We start from the raw sequence: 22707 nt of genomic DNA, 5'->3' as shown, positions 1-22707 counted from the left end.
TCTGTGAGAATTCTTCAATGTGATTGGCTGCTCAGCCTGCTTGATGACATCACTGTTGTTAGACGCTAGAGAATCGCTTGATTTGATGTCAGATTCACACTAACTTCGGGACAGGTGAAATTCACGCCGCAGAGATCGCTAGATCTTTGTGGGCAGCTTTCTTCGAAGTCAGCGGCGAGCGCCGTCACTTCACGGCTGACCGCAAATTCTGGGCCATTTTGTTTTGCAATAGCAGGGCAAGAAACCCAGGCTGACACAACAACAAATCATTCCATTGACAGCTGAAATTAAATATTCCTTCCCTGTGCAAATGAAACCTCTAATGGCTGGCTAGCCGTTTTGTTGCTCAAAGGTATTTATCTTTGCATTTTCAGGAGACTTAAATTATGCATCCCACTCATTCCTACTATATGGTGTTCTGCCCTTTTGTTCCACAATCCCCCACATCACCCTGAACACAGCACAACTCCGCATTATTATTGCCTATTTTTCTAGATCCATGTTTTAAGTGCATTGTACTACAGGAAACTTTGGTTTATCCGGAGGTTGTATGTCCGGAATACTCGATCTAACGGCAAAAATCAGGAGCCGTTTTCTATAAGTTTTTTTAGTTCTCGTTCTTTTTTTTTTCCCAGTCAGGCACTGCAAGGTCTGTAGCTATAGCAACAGCTTCAGCTAGAGACGCTTGCAGCTGCAGCCGACTCTTTAGACGCTGTTGCTAAGCAACAGTGTTTGTTGTCAGATACAGAGATGAAAACCTCCGTATGCATCAACATTAACTTTGTATGTCCGGCAGTTTTGATAGATCGGCAACACGCCGGTCTCGTCGGTGCCGGATATCACAAAGTTTCCTGTATTGAGTTGTTCATTATAGAATGTAATTTTCTGCCCCACCAGCATCGGCCTTTTGGCCACCAGTAACATTGAGAATATTTTTTTCCCCCTGCTGTTTTTGAGACTGAAGAATGGGCCAGGAATCCTGGTATACCTCAGGCTTAAGAGAAATAGTTCCTCAATTGTATCAAAAAGAACCGAAGTTTCCCACCCCAGAGGGTTTTGTTTTGGCACAGTGACAAAAGAAGTAGATTTAGGCTGACCTCCCCACACCCCCCGGCCTACTCCGAAAGGCTGCCTTTGAGAAATGGCCAGCTTTTAATAGCCTAGTGTGTCAGATCTGCTCTGTAGGGGATGCTAATCTGAATGAGATGGAACCAGGACCTTCAATATACCTTGATATATTACTCCATATTTAGAAGGTTTGAAATGCAGCCCCAAGTCTGCTTCCCATTCCTCTGGATGGCATGACTGACTACTTGATTTCTCTGGTAAATGGAGAATTGAGAAGTCTTTCATAGCCTGCTCGGTTTCTTCATACTGATGAGTCCAATGAGGGCATGCATAGACGCATACAGATCTGACAAATTGTTTCCAGACATTCTGGGACTATCTGTGGTTGTGAGGGAACTGTTCGCTGCCAGTGATTCTGGGCATTGTGTCTTCACAAAATAATGCGATTGGATACTCGCTCCACAAACACTGGAATTGTTTAAACCCATATGGGCAAGGGAGTTATTTTTATTCCTTTTCCCTTCCTGCCTGCACCACAATGTACTGTTAATTCAGTCTGTTAAAACAGAACTGGTGTATCATGTTTTTAAAAAAACAAATTAAATGGAACTTGCATTAAACCAATGGTCACAACAACTAATTGAGCTTGGGTGTACATGTTGAATCATCACTTGAAAAAATAGTCAACTGCATTTGGCTTCATTTAAATTAGAAAAATTGGTGGGTTTGCTGTAAAATGATTTTGTTGATGAAGATTGATGCATTTCAAAAGACAACATTTGCTAATCTACGTTTGGAACATTTATTTAACTGCAAAATGTTTATTGTGATTTTGGTTTTGTTAACTTGACCTGGTTACCTTCTGTGTATCATTTCTAGGTGTTCCAACAAGTAATTCTTCCTTTTGATTTTCTTGTGCATAGGAAGCCCTCATTGTGATCAGGCTTCTTGATATTCTTTGTGAAACAACCTCAAACCATGAAAAGTTCAGTTACTTGCAGAGCTCACCTGGACTGGTAGAAACTGTTGTTGGTAAGTGCAAAAAAAAAAGCTATACATTGTACAATTGTGAGAAGGGTTCTGAAGGGTGACGCAACATTTACTATAAAATAAAAGCTTGATGAGTAAAGTTCAGAAAAAAATTCAAGAAAATGTTTGGTTAATCATTCCTTTAGCAATTATTACAGCGATGATTTTTAAAAATAAACCATGTGTGGGTTTATCGGTAGCTGCAATCCAATTCATAAACCACAAGAGCAAACTATTGTGGCATATAATACATTAGGGTCAGCATTGCAAAATATCTGTTGTAATCTTATCTGGGTTCAAGCCTGTGAGTCGTCTCACTTAAAGCTTTGCAGATATTGAGTGGATAACCCAGATGGCAGGTGCCCAAGCAAGTGAGACACTTGGAATATGAATCCTGAAAGAGAGCACTCAGCTGCACAGTGTTCATAAAAAGGGCAAACGGCTAACTGGGAACACTTCAAAACAATACAAACTTGCTCTCTTTTTTTCATGGTGCCAAAAAAATTACAGTAATGTTTATTTCATTGGTTTAGCTGCAATTCAGCATTACCTGAAGACTGACGCCATTGGCCCAAATTTTAGCATTCCGATACCGCAGGCTAAAAAAAAATATCAAGTACTAGAATCGTTGATTAAAACAGAAAATCATGACATAATAGCAGAAATGTAAATTTGGCAGTAGCTGAGTTAGGATTGGCAATTAAGTCTTCCTTTCAAGTTATAAAACTTTCAGAAGGGATAGGAAGGAATTAGGGAATAAATTAGAGACAATGGCCTGGATTTTGCAGTAAAAGTAACGGTGAGGCTATCGGCGTTATTAAGGAGCAACTTCCGGCAACCGCACATGCGCAGTTAAACATGGAAATCAGGAAGTTGCTGTCCAATTTGCCCTGCTCCTCCATAAGCTTTGCTACACTGGTATCTCAGCATTCAAACATATTAAGGACGTGAAGTTGCGGTACTTCCACTAGATACCACTAAACACGCCAGAAAAAGTTAGGGCATGTCCATTCAAGTGTAAGTGAATTTTTAATGCTGTGATCAGTCTTAATTACGGCCAAACAACCTCTCTGGTACTGAAAATTTACTTTTACAAGTGTGGAGTCTCATTCCTTCAGATTTTAATTATTGTTGGAAATTTATAAAAAATTTAATTTTTTAACTTTTTGTCTCATCTCTTTCCTTTTCTTCCTGTACATTGAATTAAATATTCTAACTTACACTTCCTGGTTTAGACTCTGCGTGTCTCACTAAAGATTCTTCAATCTGATTGGTTGAGGGACACAATGTTCACACAGGTCCAGATGCCCTGTAGAGGGCGCCATGCTGCTTTGATGACTCCAAATCAGTTTAAAAGTCCACAGAAATTCTATGGGCAAGTGTAAGCATAATGAATGGTGAGCGCGTTGGTTTGCTGCTGACCACAAAATCTCGGCCAGTATCATAGCACTGGGGTATAAGGATTTATGTAGATGTGGTCCACACAGAATCCCTTTAGATTAAGCTGAGATATAACAAGTGGGAAATTACTGGGAGTATATTATAAATGGCAAAACAGTGGGAAAGAAATAAAAGGATGAATTTTGTAGACAAGTGAGATAGGTGTGTACTAACAGAGTCATAGTTATTGAAGATTTTAATGATTCAAAAATAGACGGGGATAGAAAAGAAAGAACTTTCATTCATCTAGCACCTCAGGACGTCCCAAAGTACTTTTGAAGTGTTGTCACAGTTGTAATGTAGGAAACACGGCAGCTAATTTGCACACAGCAAGCCCCCCACAAACAGCACTGTGATAATGACCAGATAATCTATTTTAGTGACGTTGGTGGAGGGATAATTATTGGCCCGGACACTGGGGTGAACTCCCCTAGCTTCGACTTCTCTGGGAAAATGGTAGGCAAATTATTTGTGCTATGGAAGGGGAGGTTTTTTGCAGTTTGTTCAGGACTATTTTCTCAAACAATATATTGCCAATCCAAAAATGAAGGAAGCACTTCTTAACCTGGTTCTTGGTAATAAAGTGGAACAAGTAGGCGACCTAAAAGTAAGTAAATATTTGAGAAACAGTGACCCCAATCTAATTGGGTTCAGTGTAATAGGAAAGGAAAAAGAGAAGTCGAGGGCAAGGGTACTTGTTTGGAAAAACGTAAATTATAGCGAGATTTAAAAAAACGATCTTGCCCAGATTAAATGGAAGGAAAAGTTGGCAAATAGAACCATAGATCTGCAATGGAAAATATTTAAATAGGAGATGGAAAGGGTACAAATGTACAATGATGAGGAAAAAAATGGAGTGAATTAGATTCTATGGGTAAATGGGGAGATTAGGTTAAACTTGGAATTTATAGTAAAAATTAATACTTAACGGGGCAGTTAATAAAAAGAAAGCCATGCGACAATCTGGATTTAAGGGTTGAGGGACCAAATATCAACATTTCCGTATGCTAACAAATGAACAGGTATGGCAAATTGTGAAAAGCATTGTGTAAAACTGAAGGAGCAATAGATGGGCTAGAGGATAGGTGGCAGGTGCAGTGTAGAAAAATATGAAGTAATACATTTTTGAAAATAAAATAGCCTTTTATTTAAGCTGGATTATATTAGTTACAAAGATATTGAATATTCTCTTAATTTATATTATCCCTTGATTATCACTTTCTTTTTCAGAACTTCTGTATCAGACGCACCTAGCAGGAAAACAAAGCAGGAATATCTTCAGTGTATCCCAGTCGTTATCATTCACCAGTCACAACTCCCATCCTGCTGTGGGTTTTAAAGCTCATTTGATCCATCTGATCGGGAATCTTTGTTATAACAACAGTGAAAACCAAGATAAGGTGAGAATTTTTAACTTGGTTATTTTGTTTATAGAAAAATGACTTTTCAGTGTTGCGGAATTACGCTGGCGACATTGGCTTCAGATCTGAAGAGGAAAAGTGCAGCATTCATTTTATTCTTCAAGAGCTGCAAATTGTTGTACCAGTCGCCTAAAAGCTGTACTGTAAATTTACAAAAGTAGCGTGATCTGAACCATAGTGTTTTATACTGTAAACTTTTATTTTCTAATTAAAATATGCAGTGCTACTGGAAATAGTTTTAATTTTGAAGTGTTGAAGCAGTATAGATAAGAGGATCAAACCCTTTGAATAAATCAGAACTGCCAATTATGAAAAGAACTTGGCTATTCTAGAAGTTAACCAGAATTGCTCACCTCCCAACAGGACATTAGCGTCCCTTCAATGCTGGTGACTTAAAAACCCATTGTCAAGATAGTTTTAAAGCTGTGATTTTTCAGGTAAATGGTCGCAATGATACTGACCAATACAGAACAGGAAAGTGCTAGGTTCAAGCCTCAGTCTGTGTTGAGTTAGTTGATCATAGTTCAGATGCTACAATTGGCTTTAGTGCCGCTGAGAGTAAGGAGAGAAAAACTAACCCAGGATTCCTATTCCTAATTGCTATCCAGTGACTTTTACCAGAAAATGAATGTCAAGAGGACAGGATAGACCTAGTCTGTGATGCCCTACACAGTTGACTAGCCCGCTAAACTCACTGTCTGTCTAGCTTCATGTCAAGAATGGCCACTTAAGTGACAATTGGTGGGAGGGGCTGATGGTGCCATTGAACTGAGAGTTGGCAAGAGTCAGTACCTTCAGGATAAGGTTGGAGAAAATGGATGTGAATAAAATTACTATATTCAAAATAATTCAATTGAAAATACTGTGTTGGCCATTACAGTTTAGCACTAGACTGAAGAGTTTTCAATTACAAGATGAACTAATTAATGGCCCTGAATTTGCGGTCAGAATGACGGCGAACTGGCAGTGTTCGCCGTCAATCCGCCATTGAAACTGACTCAACTTCGGGATTTGGCACAAGCGCATGCGGAAATCCCGAAGTTGCAGTCTGTCAATGACAGCTCCTAAACTGGCTGTGCTGTGCCCCCACCACAGAGCCAGCAATCGGTGAAATCTCGTAAATCATTGAAACTGACAAACATCGGCTCTTCCACAGTAAGTACCCACTAAATGTTAGACTCAAAGGGATTAGATGTAACTGGGGTTTTAACAGCATATGTTCGTATTGACTGCTAAACAAAGGTTAAGGGGCTGGAAAACTGACTTTAATTCTACAGTGTGAAATTTGTCCATTTTAATAAAAATAACTTTTTTTTAAAGAAATATGCCTTATCCCCATGGGAGAACCCCAATCTTTCTTTTGCTCTCTCTAACTATTTTAAAAAGTTAGACTTTGAACAGCTTACTCACTTCCTTGTTCGCTGTCTGTGAGAATTCTGCTTTTTGATTGGCTGCTTAGACTGATTGTTGATGTCACAATAGCTCGAACAAGGGGATCCCCATTAAGTTCCATTGAATTAAATCGTAGGTCGGAAAACCCAACGTTCTTGACACAGGGATTGTGAGATCCTTGTGCGGAGTATACTTCGGGGACAACAGCGAACGCCTTCGCTTCGCTGCTGACTGCAAATTCCAGGTCAGTGTGTTCCCAACATTCATAAGGAAGCAAACTATATGTAGTGTTACATTGCTAACCAGTAGTGGGTTGATAATAAACGTAATTGAGTAATACCACCAATCTACCTGTCGCAGATGCATCTGTCCATGACAGCATTGGTAGCAGTGACCACCACACAGTCCTTGTGGAGACGAAGTCCCCTCTTCACACTGAGGACACCCTTCATTGTGTTGTGTGGCACTATAACCGTGCTAAATGAAATAGATTCAGAACAGATCTAGCAACTCAAAACTGGGCATCCATGAGGTGCTGTGGGCCATCAGCAACAGCGGAATTGTATTCCACCACAATCTGTAACCTTATGGCCCGGCATATCCCTCACTCCAGCATTACCATCAAGCCAGGGGACCAACCCTGATTCAATAAGGACTGTAGAAGAGCATGCCAGGAGCAGCACCAGGCGTACCTAAAAATGAGGTTCCAACCTGGGGAAGCTGTAACACAGGACTACATGCATGCTAAACAGTGGAAGCAGCATGCTATAGACCGAGCTAAGCGATCCCACAACCAACGGATCAGATCAAAGCTCTGTAGTCCTGCCACATCCAGTCGCAAATGGTGGTGGACAATTAAACAACTAACTGGAGGAGACTCCATGAACATCCCCATCCTCAATGATGGTGGAGCCCAGCACATGAGTGCAAAAGACGAGGCTGAAGTGTTTGCAACCGTCTTCAGCCAGAAGTGCTGAGTGAATGATCCATATCGGCCTCCTCCTGAGGTCCCCACCATCACAGAAGTCAATTTGATTCACTCCATGTGATATCAAGAAACGGCTGAGCGCACTGGATACAGCAAAAGCTATGGGCCCCGACAACATTCTGGCTGTCGTGCTGAAAATTTGTGCTCCAGAACTAGCCGCGCCGCTTGCAAAACTGTTCCAGTACAGCTACAACATTGGCATCTACCCGACATTGTGGAAAACTACCCAGGTATGTCCTGTCCACAAAAAACAGGACAACTCTCATCCGAGCTCACCGATGTTCAGTTTGGGTTCAGCCAGGAGCACTTGGCTCCAGACCTCGTTACAGCGTTGGTCCAAACATGGACAACGGAGCTGAATTCCAGAGGTGAGGTGAGAGTGACTGCCCTTGACATCAAGGCAACATTTGACTGAGTGTGGCATCAAGGAGCTCTGGTAAAATTGAAGTCAATGGGAATCGGGGGGGGGAAAAACTCTCCACTGGCTGGAGTCATATCTAGCACAAAGGAAGATGGTTGTGATTGTTGGATGTCAATCATCTCAGCCCCAGGACATTACTGCAGGAGTTTCTCAAGGCAGTGTCTTGGGCCCAACCATCTTCAACTGCTTCATCAATGACCTTCCTTCCATCATAAGGTCAGATGTGGGGATGTTCTCTGCTGATTGCAGTGTTCAGTTCCATTCGCAACTCCTCGGCTGATGAAGCAGTCCATGCTCACTTGCAGCAAGACCTGGATGACATTCAGGCTTGGGCTGATAAGTGGCAGGTAACATTCGCGCCACACAAGTGCCAGGCAATGACTATCTTCAACAAGAGAGCGTCTAACCACCGCCCCTTGACATTCAATGGCTTTACCATTGCGGAGTCCCCCAACATCACCATCCTGGGGGTCACCATTGACCAGAAACTTAACTGGACCAGCCACATAAATACTGTGGAGAAACCTATTTTGATTGCCCTCCAATTAATAGAATCATCATTGCTATAAATCTAAAGCACTGTTTCCAACCCCACAAAACAAGTGTCGTTTCCCCACTAAACAAATGTAGTGTTTGCAGCTGAGGGCTGTAGCAGTACACTTTTTTGACCCAAGGGTTATAGTAGTGACCAAAATTGTGTTTCTAATGTCTCGAAGAACATTGTCATACAGTAATCCTGAATTGCAATAGTTTCTGAAAAATTGTTTTTAACATGGAGAATATAACTCAACAAAAATGAAACTTAAAATCGGAAAATGTTTTCAGTCGGGGCAAGTTTTTGCTTGTACATTCTCGCATCAGGCAACAATTTTCTATTGGCCACTGATCTCACTCACTGAAGAATACTACGCTCTGATTTCTCGTTAATGAACAATTATAAAACTCACTTTTGCTGAATTGATGGCTCATCTGCCAGTCGTATTTTGCTTCAGGGATGTAACAAAAGGTATTCTGGCACATCCTGTCCTCTGGCAAAGTTCACGTTATATGTGGCTTCCTCTCAATTAAAATGTAGAGACATTGGGTAGGTGTTGCTTCTGGAAAATAAGGCTGCAGCCTGGGGCAGAAAAACTCCCAACCTCAGTTCGGCTGTGGTGTTGTCACAAGTGGATTGTTTTCTTTGGTACCAGACAGATTTGTGCAACTGTAATTGGAATGAGATTTCCACTGGATGTTAAAACTACCAGTCCAGGTGTCTTTGTTTTACACGCACTATTGCCTTTTGACATTTGAAAGATATGCGTATTGTCCTGTGAAAGGTGATAGAATGGTTGGTGTTGTGATACCATGAATAGTGCAATTTGTTTGAGGTCACTGTCACTGGGACTCTGGGTCCTGTTTATGCTGATTGGATGGGGGTGGGGGGTGGTGCGGGGGCTGTGGTGGGGCTTCATAAAATGAAACTGGAATGAAAAGCAGCAAGATGGAAAGAGCACCAGGAATAAGAAAGAAAGAGACATACGTTTATATAGCGCCTTTCACGACCTCGGGACATCACCAAGCGCTTTACAGACAATATTTTTGAAGTTTTTTTTTTTATTCGCTTATGGGATCTGGGCGTCGCTGGCAAGGCCAGCATTTATTGCCCATCCCTAGTTGTCCTTGAGAAGGTGGTGGTGAACCGCTGCAGTCTGTATGGTGAAGGTACTCCCACAGTGCTGTTAGGTAGGGAGTTCCAGGATTTTGGCCCAGCGACAATGAAAGAACGGCGATATACTTCTAAGCCAGGGTGGTGTGTGACTTGGAGGGGAACTTGGAGGTGGTGGTGTTCCCATGCGCCTGCTGCCCTTGTCCTTCTAGGTGGAAGAGGCCGCAGGTTTGGGAGGTGCTGCCGAAGAAGCCTTGGCGAGTTGCTTCAGTGCATCTTGTAGATGGTACACACTGCAGCCACGGTACGCTGGTGGTGGAGGGAGTGAATATTTATGGTGGTGGATGGGGTGCTAATCTTGCGGGCTGCTTTGTCCTGGATGGTGTCGAGCTTCTTGAGTGTTGTTGGAGCTGCACTCATCCAGGCAAGTGGAGAGTATTCCATCACACTCCTTACTTGTGCCTTGTAGATGGTGGAAAGGCTTTGGGGAGTCGGGAGGTGAGACACTCTCCGCAGAATACCTAGCCTCTGACCTGCTCTTGTTGCCAGAGTATTTATGTGGCTGGTCCAGTTAAGTTTCTGGTCAATGGTGACCCCTAGGATGTTGATGGTGGGGGATTTGGCAATGGTAATGCCGTTGAATGTCAAGGGGAGGTGGGTAGACTCTCGCTTTTTGGAGATAGTCATTACCTGCCACTTATAGCCCAAGCCTGAATGTCGTCCAGGTCTTGTTGCATGCGGGCATGGACTGCTTCATTATCTGAGGAGTTGTGAATGGCGCTGAACACTGCAGTCATCAGCGAACATCCCCATTTCTGACCTTATCTTGGAGGGAAGGTCATTGATGAAGCAGCTGAAGATAGTTGGGCCTAGGACACTGCCCCGAGGAACTCGTGCAGCGATGTCCTGGGGCTGTGATGATCGAAGGTCAATCACTACAACCATCTTCCTTTGTGCTAGGTATGACTCCAGCCAATGGAGCGTTTTCCCCCTGATTCCCATTGACTTCAGTTTTACTAGGGCTCCTTGATGTCAAGGGCAGTCACTCTCACCTCGCCTCTGGAATTCAGCTCCTTTGTCCGTGTTTGAACCAAGGCTGTAATGAGGTTGGGAGCAGAGTGGTCTTGGCGGAACCCAAACTGGGCATCAGTGAGCAGGTTATTGGTGAGTAAGTGCTGCTTGATGACACTGTCGGTGACACCTTCCATCACTTTGCTCATGATCGAGAGTAGATTGATGGGGTGGTAATTGGCCGACTTGGATTTGACCTAGGCAATTTTCCACATTGTTGGATAGATGCCAGTGTTGTAGCTGTACTGGAACAGCTTGGCTAGAAGCGCAGCTAGTTCTGGAGCACAAGTCTTCACGATAGCCGGGATGTTGTCGGGGCCCATAGCCTTTGGTGTATCCAGTGCGCTCAGCCATTTCTTGATATCACGTGGAGTGAATCGAATTGGCTGAAGACTGGCTTCTGTGATGGTGGGGACCTCAGGAGGAGGCCGATATGGATCATCCACTCAGCACTTCTGGCTGAAGATGGTTGTAAACGTTTCAGACTTGTCTTTTGCACTCACATGCTGGGCTCCACCATCATTGAGGATGGGGATGCTCATGGAGCCTCCTCCTCCTATTAGTTGTTTAATGGTCCACCACCATTCGCGACTGGATGTGGCAGGACTGCAGAGCTTTGATCTGATCCGTTGGTTGTGGGATCGCTTAGCTCTGTCTATAGCATGCTGCTTCTGCTGTTTAGCATGTAGTCCTGTGTTGCAGCTTCCCCAGGTTGGCACCAGGCATGCTCTTTTACACTCCTCATTGAATCAGTGTTGGTCCCCTGGCTTGATGGTAATGCTAGAGTGAGGGATATGCCGGGCCATGAGGTTACAGATTGTGGTGGAATGCAATTCTGCTGCTGATGGCCCACAGCACCTCATGGATGCCCAGTTTTGAGCTGCTAGATCTGTTCTGAATCTATTTCATTTACCACGGTGGTAGTGCCACACAACACAATGGAGGGTGTCCTCGGTGTGAAGATGGGACTTCGTCTCCACAATGACTGTGTGGTGGTCACTGCTACCATTACTGTCATGAACAGATGCATCTGTTGACACGTAGATTGGTGAGGACAAGGTCAAGTAGGTTTTTCCCTCGTGTTGGTTCTCTCACCATCTGCCGCAGGCCCAGACTGGCAGCTATGTCCTTCAGGAGTCAGCTAGCTCGGTCAGTAGTGGTGCTACCAAGCTACTCTTGGTGATGGACATTGAAGTCCCCCACCCAAAGTACATTCTGTGCCCTTGCTACTCTGTGCTTCTTCCAAGTGGTGTTCAACACGGAGGAGTACTGATTCATCAGCTGAGGGAGGGCGGTAGGTGGTAATCAGCAGGTGGTTTCCTTGCCCATGCTTGACCTGAAGCCATGAGACTTCATGGGGTCCGGAGCCAATGTTGGGACTCCCAGGGCCATTCCTTCCCGACTGTGCCGCCAGCTCTGCGGGGTCTATCCTGCCTGTGGGACAGGACATACCCAGGGATTGGCTGAAAGGTATGATTCTGTGAGTATGACTATGTCAGGCTGTTGCTTGACTAGTCTGTGAGACAGCTCTCCCGATTTTTGGCACAAGTCCCCAGATGTCGGTGAGGAGGACTTTGCAGGGTCGACTGGGCTGGGTGTGCCGTTGTCATGTCCGTAGCCGGTGCCGAGATCGATGCCGGGTGGTCCGTCTGGTTTCATTCTTATGTTTCGTAGCGGTTAGTTACAACTGAGTGACTTGCTAGGCCATTTCAGAGGGCAGTTAAGAGTCAACCACATTGCTGTGGGTCTGGAGTCACATATAAGCCAGATAGGTAAGGACGGCAGATTTCCTTCCCTAAAGGACATTAGTAAAGGACAGACGTTTTTTTTTACAACAATCCGATAGTTTCATGGTTACCATTACTGATACTAGCTTTTTATTCCAGATTTATTTAATTAACCGAATTTAAATTCCCCAGCTGCTGTGGTGGGATTTGAACTCGTGTCTCTGGATCATTAGTCCAGGTCTCTGGATTACTAGCCCAGTGACATTACCACTATGCTACCGTTCCCATGTGGTCACTGTTGTAATGTAGGAAACACAGCAGCCAATTTGCACACAGCACAAAAACAATGTGATGATGAGTTTTAGTGATGTTGAATGAGGGAGAAATATTGGCCAGGACACCGGGGATAACTCCCCTGCTCCTCTTCGAAATAGTGCCATAGGATCTTTGACATCCACCTGAGAGGGCAGACGGGACCTCGGTTTAACGTCTCCTCCGAAAGACGGCACCTCCGACAGTGCAGCACTCCCTCAGCACTGCACTGGAGTGTCAGCCTAGCTTTTTTGTACTCCGGTCTCTGGGAATTGAACCCCCAACCTTCTAACTCAGGTGAGAGTGCTACCAACTGAGCCTGAACTGAGCCTGAACTGGAGGGGAACTATAGGAAGGCGAGTGTCAAAATAAGCATAAATTAGGAAAATAATGGAGCAGCTAAAAATAAATTAAGTAATAATCAGCGGGCAGGCTTAGCAAGAGGAAGTTGGGGTATATGCAGTGTAATTGTAAGATGCTTCTATATCTGCCACTTTTGACTCAGACTATTGATATTGCACGTGCGGTATAAATCTTATTTAAAAAATCCTTTAGTACAACGTTCTTTGTTCAAACATGTTTTCTGCGTGACTCTGAAGCACAAAATTCTAGGGGGGGGGTTTACTGTGTTTCAAAGAAAATGTTGACAAGATAGAACATGATTCTACTGCAACTCTACATTACATGAACTGTAATTGGAATGAGGTTTGCGCTGGATGCTTGAATTCAGAAATCAAGTTGTCATACATGTGCTAGATTATGAAATTTATGTGGCTGTTTGAACTGGAATCCCTAGTGCAGGGAATTGGAAGTAGAATGATGTGTAATATTTTGAAACAAATTTAAGAGTTTTGAGCAAAGCACTGAGGCTGCGATTTTACTTACCTCAGCGAATCTGTGGCGGGCGATTTCAGTGGAGGGTCGCGGCCCCACTGCTGGCTCCATCCCACTCTGTGAAATGACTTTCCGTTGATGGGCCTTGTTACGCCCGCCCAGTGCGTTTCTTGGGCCAATTAGAGGAAGCGGGTCTGCTGGCGTCATTCATGATGCACCATCAGCCGGTTTCCTTAAAGGGACCATGGCCAAATTTATCTTGACATTTGTGCTGTCGGTGCTCTACAGCGTTGAAGTGCTGCAAACACTGATGAGCACTGCACAGAGGTGCATGGCTGCATCCAGGCTCTCCCATGACTCCCTGCATATGCTTATGGAGGGAGTCACAGCACGCAGGCAGGTCCTCTTCCCTTCCCATGGGTGGAAGAGACCTCCCCAGGAGACCAACACAGCCTGGTTGCACATTGCAGAGGAGGGCACAGGCAGGGATGTGGTCAGGAGGACCTGGGTGCAGTGGTGCAAACGTTTCAATTATCTCAGATCACGAAACGTTAGAACAAAGCCACACTCAACCTCTCATTACATCCCCATCATTCTGCCTTCCCTACCCTACTCCTTACTCGCACCAACTTGCACCACTACCCATCGTTTCAATTATCTCTGTAGATGACGAAACGTTAGAACAAAGCCACACTCAACCTCTCATTACATCCCCATCATTCTGCCTTCCCTACCCTACTCCTTACTCACACCAACTTGCACCGCTACCCATCCCTCTATCTATATTATCACATCCCCATCTCACTAGCCACCCCTCACACTCACCCTCATCCTAATGCTATCATACCAACTAACAACACACAAGGATAGCCCCTTGGGAGTTTTATCCAATGTTTAAGTAAAGTTTGTATTAATGTGCTGACGAACATAAAAATCTTTATTTTCAACACTTTCCAGTCTTGGACAGATTTGTGTGGCCCTTTGGAAGTGGCTTAGTGAGTTGTAGTGAATGGTGAAACGTAAGGGTACACCCCCCCCCCCCCCCCCCCCCCCCCTGCACTGGTGATGAGTGTGAAAGGAATGGCTTAGGCATTGTAGGGATGCTTTATGGTGCTGGTGTGGGGTGGTGCCAACCTGGCACATCATATGGCAGCCAGGGTGTTCAGTATCAAGTGAAGTAAATTTGGCCATGGTGAGGCCAAACCTGGCCTCCCGGGAAGCAATGTGGTTGGGTGCTGATGCCCTGAGTCCTGTGCAACATCAGGTGATTGTGGAGAAGGTTGTTGGTGTTGCTAGTGTTTGAGCTGATCGTGGTCAGATTCTGAGGACCAAGGTGAGACCGTATAAAGGGCACCCATGTTGATGGAATAGATGGCAGGTGAAGTAGAGATGACAGAAGCATTCTGTCAATGGTGAGCAAGTTCTTCCAATGAGGTGAATGGAAAATGGAAAGCCTACAGAATCTGTGCTGGAAATGGACTGAGAAACAGCTTGTGGCTGAGGAAAGTGATGATCTGTCAGGTGGGAGCTTTTACTGTACATTTGAAGCTGTTGTAATCAGCTGGAGCAATGGCCACTGAACCCCCGCCTCAGGTTGACAGCCGTGGTCCCGAACAGCGTGGTTCCTGTGGCCATTAAGTTAAAGTGAAAAGGTAAGTTAAAAAAGCCTGTTAATGATATGTCAACTAGATGTTAATGAGATTAATTGGGTCACCTGCCACTGCCTGTCGGGTCTGCTCAGTGCTGACAGACCCGACATTGGGAAAGGCGTGTTGACAGCGGGGTCCCGACTCGCTGTGAAAAAAGCACTTTCCCACCCGACCCGCTACTGATCCTGCCCACAGACACCCCCCCCCCCTCCCCCGGAAAATTCGGGCCTGAGTTCAGTTCTAAGTATCAATACCAAAGTTTGTTGTAAGTGGTTAATTTTTTTTAATTTGTTCATGGGATGTGGGCGTCGCTGGCAAAGGCAGCATTTATTGCGCATCGCTCATTGCTCTTGAGAAGGTGGTGGTGAGCCGCCTTGAACTGCTACAATCCATGCTTCTTTGTAGCGGTTTGGTATAACTGAGTGGCTTGCTAGGCCATTTCAGAGGGCAGTTAAGAGTCAACCATATTGCTGTGGGTCTGGAGTCGCATATAGGCCAGACCGGGTAAGGACAGCAGATTCCCTTCCCTAAAAGACGTTAGTGAACCAGATGGGTTTTTAACGACCGTTTCATGGTCACCATTACTGACACTAGCTTTTTATTCCAGATTTATTTAATGAATTGAATTTAAATTCAGTTCAGGAGCGTAGAAATGCATGGAATTTTACATCTGGCTGGAACAGCACAAATGGATACAAAATATACAAAAGAATGAACTGGCTAGATTTCTAAAACAGCTGCCAAAAAAAACGTGCATTTGTGCTTCTCGCATCAGTGTGCATTATTGAGAGAAAAAAATGGATACTGTGTAGGAGAGAAAGAGCAGATAGATTGGAGTGGGGCAGTGAAGCACAAAGGAAAAGTCTTCAGTAGGGTTTTGAAAGAAGGAGGAGAGGAGGGTAAGGAGAACTGTTTAGGGAGTTTGAGGTCAGGAACCTGGTGGCTGCTATAGTGTTGGAGGAATGAGGGATGCAAATGTTGATCTGGGGCTGAAGGAGGTTGCGAGAATTAAAGAAGGTAAGAAGTAGAGCAAAACAAAGAATTTGCATTTTGGATAATGCCTTTCACATCCTCGGGACATTCTAAAGTGCTTCACAGCCAAAAAAGTACTATTGAAGTGTAGTCACTAATATGTAGACAAACATGGACACTGCAAGGGCCCACAAACACAAATAAGATAAATGACCAGATGATCTTGTTTGATGCTGTTGGTTTAGGGATAATTGCTCGCTATCATACCGAGAGAAGTCCCCTCCTCTTCAAAAAGTGCCACCTGACCAGGCAGACGGGGGCTTCCATGTACAGGAAACTTTGGTTTATCCGGAGGTTAAAAGTCCAGAAAGCTCTATCTACCGGCAAAATTCAGGAGCCGTTTCCTATAAGTATTTTTACTTCTCGTTGCTTTTTTTTTCCCCCAGTCAGGCTCTGCAAGGTCTGTAGCTAAGCAACAGCTTCAGCTAGAGACGCTTTTAAGCTGTAGCCGACTGTTTTGAAGCTGTTAGCAACAGGGTTTGTTGATTCACACGGAGCTGAAAATCTCCGTATGTTTCAACATGTCCGGCAGTTTTGATCTAACGGCAACAGCTCGGTCCTGTCGGTGCCGGATATCACAAAGTTTCCTGTAATGTCTCATTTGGAAGACATTGGCCCAGAAATTCGGGTTGGGGGCTTCCCGCGGGTGCAAGCCCCCGATCTGCACTTACCTTGTGCGCCGGCCGTTGAGCTGTGGGCCCCCGTGGAATTCCGATCCGGGGCCTGGCCCAGCTGCCGGCGCGCAGTGCTTGCGTATCCCAGGGGCGCAGTTAGTTTGATGCGTCCCCTGGGATCACGTGGGCCATGGGGAGCCAATCGGAGCAGGGAATGCTCCATTCATAAGTCTGACAGGAAGTGCTGTCAAGACTTATAAATACTACGGCCCCAAAACAACACTGAATCTTCAAATAAATTTTTAAAGAATCTCATTTTTAAAATAAACTATAAATTACATGAAATAACTTTCAAACAATAATTTAAATTTTTGAAAAAAAATATTATTTTCTAACTGGGCTAAAAATAAACTTACCTTGCTTTAAAGTATTTAAAAAAATAATAAACCTGTGGAAAAAATGTTTTAATTTTAATTAATTCACCACTTACCTTGTAAAAAACAGGCCTTACGCCTGCTTTTTACATTTCTAACTTCTGCAGGCTTACCCTCCCGGGAAAACCTGTACAGGTAGACTATCCTTTATCCGAAAACCTCGGGACCAGCCGTGTTTCGGTTTTAGGAAAATTTCGGTTTTCGGAAGGTGCGCGAAAACACTTCGGTTTTCAGAGGTAATTCGGTTTTCGGGAGTGCGGATAAAGGATACACTATCCCTTATCCGAAAATAACGACTATAAATACTGTAGTTACAGGGATAAATACTGTAGTACAGTTTATTTGTAAGGAAAACATTCAGTAAAACTTCAAACATGTACAGGTACAAACTAAGCTAAATACCTGTACATAAACATGCAATAAAGGTACATTACATCTGGCTTGAGGATCTTGGAGAAGATGGTACATCAGTGTTGTCATCATTGTCATCAGGTTGGAGTTGGACATCTGAAGATGGGCCAGGAACAGGATTCTCAAGTGATGAAGCAGCATTACATCTGGCTTGAGGATCTTGGAGAAGAGGGTACATCAGTGTTGGCATCATTGTCATCAGGTTGGAGTTGGACATCTGAAGATGGGCCAGGAACAGGATTCTCAAGTGATGAAGCATGACTACGACAGACGGCCTTTTTAAAGACTTCTTCCAGTGTCATCTGTCTCATTAACATTGGTTTCTGTCTAAGCAGTCTCTCTTTAATTGAGTAAACTTGCATAATCTCTTGCTCACTGATAAATGCACGTTTTTCAAGGCCAGCAATTAACTGATCACACATTGTCACCATATCGTCTATGGGGATTTTGTCACCTGTGTTCACAATGTCATCATCATCATCACTACTGTCCTCATGCTTGTCTTTATTTGACACAATTTCAGCAATTTCCCCATCACTCAACGAATTCACAACAGGTGCATCATTGTCAATGTTCAGCACTTCTTCGATGTCAGCTTCCTCTAACGTATTTACACTTTCGGATGATAAACCTTTGGCGTAAGTGAGGAGGTTTGATATCATCATCTTCTCCTGACTGACAGGAAATCCTTCAAACTCGTCATCTGCAGGTCCATCTTCATGAAACATCGTTGAAGGCCAAAGTCTGTGCCAAGCATTTTTTAATGTTGGTTTGTCAACATCGTTCCAAGCATTAGCAACTGCATAAATGGCATCCTTAACATTGAATTCTTTCAGGAAGCTTTGGATTCCTTCGCCTATGTTGATTGCATCAAGCATAGAGTTCAAAAAAACGTCTTTATACTTGCTCTTCATGGAGCGTAAAATTCCTTGGTCACAAGGCTGTATTAAAGATGTCACATTAGGGGGAAAGTTAATGCCGAAAACATAACTTTTCACAAGAAGTTCAGGAGGGGGATGTGCGGAGCAGTTGTCCAGGAACAATAAAATTTTGCAGTTTTCTTCCAGTCCAACTTGCCTGCAATGAGCTCGTGTCGCTGGTACGAAGTGGTTATTGAACCAGTGAGAAAATATTCCTCTGGTTACCCATGCTTTCCTGCTCGCATAATAATGCACAGGTAAATTGCATACACCTTTCAAACATCTCGGATGTTGGCTTTTTCCAATCACTACCAACTTTAACTTGTGTGTGCCTGCAGCATTGGCACACCCAAGAACAGTCAACCTGTCCTTAGCATCCTTAAAACCTGCTGGTGCACTCTCATCAGCCGTTGCTAATGTTTTTCTAGGAACGTAGCGCCAGAACAGAGCTGTTTTATCAGCATTGTAAATTTGTTCAGGACCGAGGTTTTCATCCGATATTATTTTTGCAAACTCATCTATGTAATTTTCAGCTGCTTCATGATCAGCAGAAGCTTTTTCACCACAGATTTTCAGATATCTTATACCATGACGCTTCTTAAATTTATGCAGCCAACCTTCTGAATATTCACACTCAACTTCAATGTTCAGTTCTTCATGGTATATTCTAGCTTGCTTCATGACCATCAAACCAGTCAGTGGCACACGTTCACCTCTGCGTTGTCGAATCCACTCAATCAGCACACGGTCAAGATCTTCATTTTTTGCCCTATGCAATGTTTTCCTAATTTTCATTAGTTTATGGTCATCACTGTCAATGTAAAATTTCAACAACTTGTCTTTCTGTTTCTTTAAGTCATATACGGTGGTACTTCCCACACCATATTCTTCAGTAAGATGTCGCACAGACACACCACGATCAAGCTTCTGCAATAACTCCACTTTCTGCGATATCGATAATGAGCGACGCTTCCTTCTCTGCTTCTCACTGTTACCCATTGGGGTATCTGCAGCTCTTTTTAGCATTTTCACAAATTGTTAAAAGCCAGCAAATATCTAAGAGAGCAGCAAATATCTCACAGAGCAGCATAACACCTGCGTGGGTCAAGCATCGGCAGCGTCGGGTCATGCTTTGCGCCACTTTCGGCTTTCAGAGGTTTTCTGGTTTCGGATGTGTGGATAAAGGATGGTACACTATCTCTTATCCGAAATTGGGTGGGGTTCGGCGGGGGTGGGGTATGGCTCGGGGGTCGGTGGGGGGTGGGGGTCGGGTTCGGCCGGGGGGGTGGGGGTCGGCGGGGGTCGTGGTCGTGCGCATTGCGGTTTTCAGAAGTCATGCTTTGCTCCACTTTCGGCTTTCAGAGGTTTTCTGGTTTCGGATGTGCGGATAAAGATTTCGGTTTTCAGAAGTGCGGAAAAATGCTACACTATCCCTTATTCGGCTAGGCCTGTAAGTCGTGCGCCACTCTGGTCATGTCGTGCGCACGACTTACGCTGACCGAAAAAACCTTCGGTTTTTAGAGGGTTTCGGTTTTCGGAAGTCCGGATAAAGGGTAGTCTACCTGTATTTAAAAAAAAAACAAAAAAAAAAAAACGAAGTTCAATGCGCACGCACAGCCTCTCCCGCGCACGCGTTCGACCTCTGAACCCCTTCGTTCAGAGCAACGGAAGTGCCGGTTTCCTGCGCAGTGCATGCAGGAAACCGGCACTTCCATTGGGCCTACAGGTGAGTACCCCGTGCGTACTCACCCGTGGAGACCTGAATTTCTGGGCCATTACCTCTGACAGTACTCCATTAAAGAATCTGCCTAGTTTATGTATTCAGAGGTGAGAGTGTTACCGCTGAACCAAGTTGACACATGGAGAAAATTAGAGAACTGGAGATCTTGGGACTGGGGAGGCAGCCATTCTGCGCACGTGGGTGGAACAGGATCAAACTAGGTTGGAACATTATTGAAAATAATGAAAAAGCAAATAAAAACAGTAACTGAGGAAAATTGGTACAAGGTGAAAGTAGAGACGTAGCTGTTAAGGAGAGATGAAAATGTCTGGGGAAAAGTTTGCCAGGAAGTCCGAAGTAGAACCTCTTCGGAGAGATGGAGATGAAAGTCGGCCAATCACAGTGTAGAGGCTATCTTGCTGACTCAAATCTGGAAGATGCCAAAGGTGTATAAGTCCAGGAAGATGCCAAGAGGGGCTCCAAACCTGAGATGCCAGGATGGTCTGAGGCTGTCTGACTGAACAGTGGTCAAAGGCAGATTGGTGGTCAATGATATGAAGCAAATTAGTAGGTGGTGATCGGAGGTTGGAGGTCGTGTGGGGTGGGCGGGCAGTGGGGCGGTGGTGGCTGGAAGGTGGGAATCAATTTGCTTGTGGAAAATACTTCTGCTGCTGAAAGTACACAGTACCATTAACCTTCCTTTCCTCTGCCCCACACAAATGACATGTTTTACTTCGTAACCTAATTGCTTGTATTGGTTATTTTCCCAACTCCTTGGCTTGATTTTCGGGATTTCAATTTCTTATCAGAATTTTGCTAGATTTCTGAATTCAAATCTCCAAACCATATGCAATACATAAAAAAATCTATTATGGGGAATTTGTTGTCTTTACTCCCTTAATTGGGGGTGTGTGGCGGTACCACCGGTTGTCCCTTACATGGATATACATAATTCCCTTTAACTTACCTTACTGTATGTGTCTGTTGCTATACTCAGGCTTCTCTCCTGTACTCTGATGTCATGACATCAGAGCTCGGAACCTTTCAACAGTTGAGCTCGGAACCTGCTGGCAGTTGAGCTCGGAACCTGCTGGCAGTTGAGCTGGGAAGCTTCTAGTTAGTCCTCGTGGAGTCCCCGCTGGGACAAGACCTATACCACGGTGCTCCTACAGTCAGCCATCTTACCTGCCATCTTACCTGATGTAATTAGTCTGTTCCTGTAAATAAACAACTTGTTAATAGTTCGTCGAAGTCAAACTCTCTTATTTAGTGGCGATCTACACGAACCGCTACAGGGGGATATTTGTGCAAAGCTTTTGATCCTTAGATGCTGATTTGTTTGTTTTATTATTGGGACCATTCATTTGGTTTGCTGTTTTTCCTGTGGTATTTTCAGTACAATAGAGCAGTGCAAATCCGACCAACTTGCAAAGCAGTGGCTCATGGCAAGCAACACATTACTTTTGGAAAATTAAAAGATGATGGAAAAACCAACATCATTGTGTGATTGTGGGTATGAAGATCGTTAGCTGTTTGAAATCGGACATCTGATTTAAATTATGCTTAGGGAAAAAATCATCCATTTGTAGCGGGCAAAACAGCCTCTCCTAGTAACGAGGGATGGGATAACTTTGCAAACTTTCCGAAAGGATTAGGTTGTTTGGTGATAGAGGAAGGTCTTCTCTTGTCTACAGTGCAATAACATAGTCCTGATCTATTGCTGTAGTCTGCATTGATTATGCATTAGGTGAGACCTTGGTGGTCATTTCTTAATTTTTTTTTTTGCTGTTGTTGGTCTGCATTCCGAATGTGCATTGTTATTCCTAGGAAGCACAAGGAATGGATGTATAGAAAGTGCATTGTAAAATGAGGGAAATATTAAGAGGGAAGCTCAATTGACTGGGTGCAAAGGGCAGGCTACATTCAAACTTTGTTTAACCAACACCTTTTAACTATGATCTTGTAAAATATTGTCCACAGTCATGGCTAAAGCTCAATTAATGTTAGCAGTTCAGTCTATCATTCTAAAGTGTGAAGGAATATGAATGGATCTTAAATAAACATTTTCAAGCCTAATAAAGTTGTTTTCTCTACCCCAACTCTGAAATTGTTGTGACCCCCTCCAGTCTAGCTTATAGAATATTGTTCCTTGGTAAGTATGGTAAGAATAACTATTTTGCAAAACCTCTGATTTTTGTATTAAGGATTTTTCTTGCTAACCTTCTCTGCTAACCCCTTCTCTTGAAAGCATTGACTCTTAGCTAGAGTATTGATCCATGGTGTTGGTTGCCCTCTACCACCTTGTGCAATGGTCATTATTCATGTGGCAATCTTGACAATGAGTGATAGACTATTTGATTGTTATCTTCACCATGTATTTACACAAGCACACTTCCAGCCGTCATCTCTGGTAAGTGCTCAGGAGCACAAACCATGCTTGATTTTTCCCCCTCCTCATCATGGGTACTGAGGCATGTTGTAGTACCCCATAATTTAAAAATAGATTGTATCCACTGAACCATTGGTATCAGTTCCGCTGTGGAACAATTAGATGATGGCATATGTTGTTGCAGTGA

The 22707-nt window shown here is 43.9% G+C and overlaps 1 protein-coding gene across 7 annotated transcripts in view; it reads left to right on the top strand.

Moving 5' to 3' along the window:
• Positions 1-22707, top strand: part of LOC147106100 (ataxin-10-like) — a 135755-nt gene that overhangs the window by 57056 nt on the left and 55992 nt on the right. For 5 of the 7 annotated variants that reach the window (XR_015081354.1, XR_015081355.1, XR_015081356.1 and 2 more), the window contains exons 8-9: positions 1992-2100; positions 4768-4937. Coding sequence is in view for 4 of the 7 variants with exons in the window: in XM_086008861.1 (XP_085864987.1) it covers positions 1992-2100; positions 4768-4937 (279 nt within the window). In the remaining 3 variants the exon portion in view is untranslated. Of the gene's footprint in view, positions 1-1991; positions 2101-4767; positions 4938-6486; positions 6595-22707 lie in introns of all 7 variants that reach the window. The other 2 variants (XM_086008859.1, XM_086008858.1) reach the window with 1 other exon arrangement.

The sequence above is a fragment of the Somniosus microcephalus genome, chromosome 16, assembly GCF_052327205.1.
Source record: "Somniosus microcephalus isolate GS21.2 chromosome 16, FLI_Smic_1.0, whole genome shotgun sequence".
Lineage (NCBI taxonomy): Eukaryota > Metazoa > Chordata > Chondrichthyes > Squaliformes > Somniosidae > Somniosus > Somniosus microcephalus.
The sequence above is the reverse complement of the archived record's forward strand: the minus strand, read 5'-3'. Positions and strand labels throughout refer to the sequence as shown.